This window comes from Trachymyrmex cornetzi, unplaced genomic scaffold (assembly GCF_001594075.2).
Source record: "Trachymyrmex cornetzi isolate Tcor2-1 unplaced genomic scaffold, Tcor1.1 scaffold88, whole genome shotgun sequence".
NCBI classification, from domain to species: domain Eukaryota; kingdom Metazoa; phylum Arthropoda; class Insecta; order Hymenoptera; family Formicidae; genus Trachymyrmex; species Trachymyrmex cornetzi.
In genome coordinates, this window is record NW_017300223.1 from 1,415,057 (window position 1) to 1,418,717 (window position 3,661).

Genomic DNA, 3,661 nt, shown 5'->3' on the forward strand with positions numbered 1-3,661 from the left:
TAGACAGAAACTGATGTTCAAGTGAAATGATATGATTGGTCGGCGCAAGTTACGCTTACGCAAGTTACGCCACATGTGACGGCACCCAAAAGGCCCGTCTACAATACACGGAGTAAGAAGTAAGAGTAAGAAATTGACCAATCACAGTCGATTATTCTTCTCACATTCGACTGTGATTGGTCGCAAAACTAGAAACTAACCTAACATATTTTAGTTATGATATGATTGTAGGACGCAGAACGCAGGACGCAGAAAGTTGGATCAACTTCAACTTTCACGTCCTGCGTCCTGCGTCCTACAATCATATCATAACTAAAATACGTTAGGTTAGTTTCTAGTTTTGCGACCTGCAACCCGCGTTCTGTGTCTTATGGAGAATGACCTTTATGTAGAACGGCCTTTATGCGGGGTCAACAATAGAAGTCGTAGCAGTCGTAGGGTCTTAAGTCGTAGAAAATTGACCAATCATAGTCGATTATTCTTCTCATATTCTACTGTGATTGGTTAATTTTCTACGACTTAAGACTCTACGATTGCTACGACTGCTACGACTTCTATTGTAGACCCCGCTTTACCCCGGATCTACAATAGATTTTTAAGCCTTAAGCCATAAGAAATAGACTAATCACAATCAATTATTCTCCTCGCATTCGACTGTAGTTGGTCAATTTCTTACGGCTTATGGCTGCTTTCCTTTTAGGAGACACAGTCGACACAAATCGACACGTGTCGTTCTATCTTTGTCACTCTCTGAATATCAAGAAGGATAGAACGACATTTGTGTCGACTTGTGTCGATTTGTGTCATCAAATAGAAAGCAGCCTAAGGCTTAAAACACCTATTGTAGATCCGGACTTATGCATTACGCAAAAGTTTGTGTCGCGGCCTTAAAGGGCGCAGCACACATGCTGGATTCACGTTGTATCCAATTTTCGTCGTACGACGCTCTGCAACCAATCGGAAAACAGGATTCCGACAATACAAAGCAAAATCCATCGGAATCCTGTTTTCCGATTGGTTGCAGAGCATCGTACGACGCAAATCGGATGCAGTGTGAATCCAGCAATAGAGCTCACTGTTGTCAGCGGCTATTAAAGTCACTAATGTGTTTACTAAAGGCCTGCGCACAATAGAGGAACAAGAATTAGATATTAAGATTTCAACCTATCAGAAATCGTGTATTCCGATGTAATCAGTTTCTGATAGGTTGAAATCTTAATATCTAATTCCTGTTCCTCTATTGTGCGCAGGCCCTAACCGTAGCAATTACAAAAAATTTTTTACGGTTGGTACGGTGTATGTTTACGATTCGCGAATTTAATTTCTAATAAATTTTGTAACGTTCAACATTTGTGGTAAGGCTGCTTAATCTATGATAAAAAATGAGCTTGTGGGTTGATAAATATCGTCCAACGATACTTGCGAAATTAGATTATCATCTCGAACAAGCGGAGAATTTGAAAAATATGGTAAAATATTATAATATTGAAGCAATAAAAATTATTTAAAAAATGAGAGGTTAACCTGCTTTAAAAGCGCGCCTTCTGAAAACAATAACACATGTTGAATTTTGATTTAAAATAGAATAATATAATGATTAATGGGCATGATTTTTTGAAAATATGTATCTTTGAAAATATGTTATCATAAATTATTATAAATAAAACTGGAAAATTAAAGTAGCTCTATTAATTTAGCTTAATAAAAAAGTTGTAATAATATAGATTTTGATAGTGGGGATTGAAATTGTATTTGTAAAATTTTTTTTACAATATACATTAATTTTTATATTATAAAAATTATATTCTTTATAATATAAATTAAAATTTTTTTGAAAACCTTATGAAATGTATTACATAATTATATTGAGTTTAGCTCACATAAGACTTAAATTATTGTTACTTTATTCTTATTTTGAAAAAATAGGTAAACAAACGAGACTTTCCACATTTATTAGTACATGGACCCCCTGGTGCAGGCAAGAAAACTCGAATATTATGTGTTTTAAGGGAACTTTATGGAGTTGCGGCTGAAAGATTGAAAATAGAAAATCTACAATTTGAGGTAATTTATTTTTATTTTGTTTTAATATATTAAACTATTATTTAAAGCTTTTATACTGTCGCTATATTATAATAGCTAATTTTAGCATATTTGAGATCATTTGCATTTTACGGATTACATATAGAAAAATATAAGTTAATAATTAAAATATACTATCTTTGATACTTTTTGCTATTATATATAATGCTTTCAGACTCCGTCTAAAAAAAAGATAGAAATATTGACAATAAGCAGTAATTATCACACAGAAGTAAATCCAAGTGATGCAGGAATATATGATAGAATTGTTGTCATGGAATTAATAAAAGCAACTGCTCAAACGCATCATATAGATATAGGCCAGAGAGAGTTTAAAGGTATTTATGAAAATTAGAACATTTTTCATTCTGATATAGATATCTTATGTAATAAAAGTACGAATTATTATGAAAATTAAAATTTAATTGTGACATAAATAGTGGTACTATTGTCAAATGTGGATCAACTTACAAGAGATGCGCAGCATGCACTTCGCAGAACAATGGAGAAATATATCAGTACGTGCAGACTGATACTTTGTGCGAATTCAACGTCACGAGTTTTGCCTGCGATTCAATCACGATGCGTGCGAATCAGAGTACCTGCACCAACCGCCCCCGAGATAAAAAATATTTTACACTCGATTTGTAAACGTGAAGGACTTACTCTACCTGATGAGTTAGCCAATCGGGTGGTTGAAGCTAGCAATAGAAATCTTCGACGAGCAATATTAATGCTCGAGGCTTGCAAAGTCGAACAGTAAGTACTGATGTATATAAACATGTATATGGAGGTACACATGAAAAGCATGCTGAATTTTAAATTTTATTATTTTTTCGTAGTTTTAAAGTTCTTTTTTTTTTGTTTTTTCAGATGTCCATTTACTGTTGATCAAAAGGTAACAGAACCAGATTGGCAAGTATACATACGAAATACAGCTAGTATGATGGTGTCTGAACAATCTCCCAAAGTACTTCTAGAGATACGCAACAGATTTTACGATCTGTTAACGCGCTCCATACCATGCGATCTGATTTTTAGAGGGTTATTGAAAGAATGCATAAAAAATTGTGATGATCAGTTAAAAAAAGAAATTATCGAGGTCGCATCAGAGTATCAGCATAAAATGATACGTGGTTCGAAACCTATATTTCACTTGGAAGCTTTTGCTGCGCGATTTATGACGATTTACAAAAAATACATTGAATTATCCTTGGATAGTTTTATATAAAACTATCTGTTACTGTCTGTACTCCTAAAATCTATTTGTAAAATACAAATAAATTTTAGAAGTAGATTTTTATATCTGATAAAACTATTGTTATAGTAGAGTAAGATTTTTATTTAAATAATGTAAATGTTTAAACAAGGAATAAAAGCCAGATTTCATATAATCACTTCTATAATTTCCAGGGTTGGGTAAGTTAATTTTTTCTTTTAACTAAGTTAAGTTAAAGTTAACAACCTTGAAAATTTAACGTAGTTAAGATACAAGTTAATGTATAATGAAATTAATTGAATTAAAAGTTAAGTTAATAAAAAAAAGTAATTGAAAAATTAAAAGTTAAATTTCTTTCTA

At 32.5% G+C, this 3,661-nt stretch overlaps 1 protein-coding gene across 1 annotated transcript; it reads left to right on the forward strand.

Moving 5' to 3' along the window:
- Positions 1-1,276: 1,276 nt before the first annotated feature.
- RfC38 (replication factor C subunit RfC38) lies at positions 1,277-3,313 on the forward strand. Its single transcript, XM_018520123.1, has 5 exons — positions 1,277-1,469; positions 1,927-2,064; positions 2,258-2,420; positions 2,523-2,841; positions 2,956-3,313. The coding sequence occupies exons 1-5, from the start codon at positions 1,383-1,385 to the stop codon at positions 3,311-3,313; spliced, it is 1,065 nt and encodes a 354-aa protein (XP_018375625.1). The 5' UTR covers positions 1,277-1,382.
- The last annotated feature ends 348 nt before the right edge of the window (positions 3,314-3,661 follow it).

Excerpts from the sequence above, each read along its gene's own strand:
- RfC38 (XM_018520123.1), top strand. The coding sequence starts at position 1,383 with ATGAGCTTGTGGGTTGATAAATATCGTCCAACGATACTTGCGAAATTA. Across the intron at positions 1,470-1,926 it reads CGGAGAATTTGAAAAATATG|GTAAACAAACGAGACTTTCC; the intron begins GTAAAATATTAT and ends TTGAAAAAATAG. Across the intron at positions 2,065-2,257 it reads TAGAAAATCTACAATTTGAG|ACTCCGTCTAAAAAAAAGAT; the intron begins GTAATTTATTTT and ends TAATGCTTTCAG.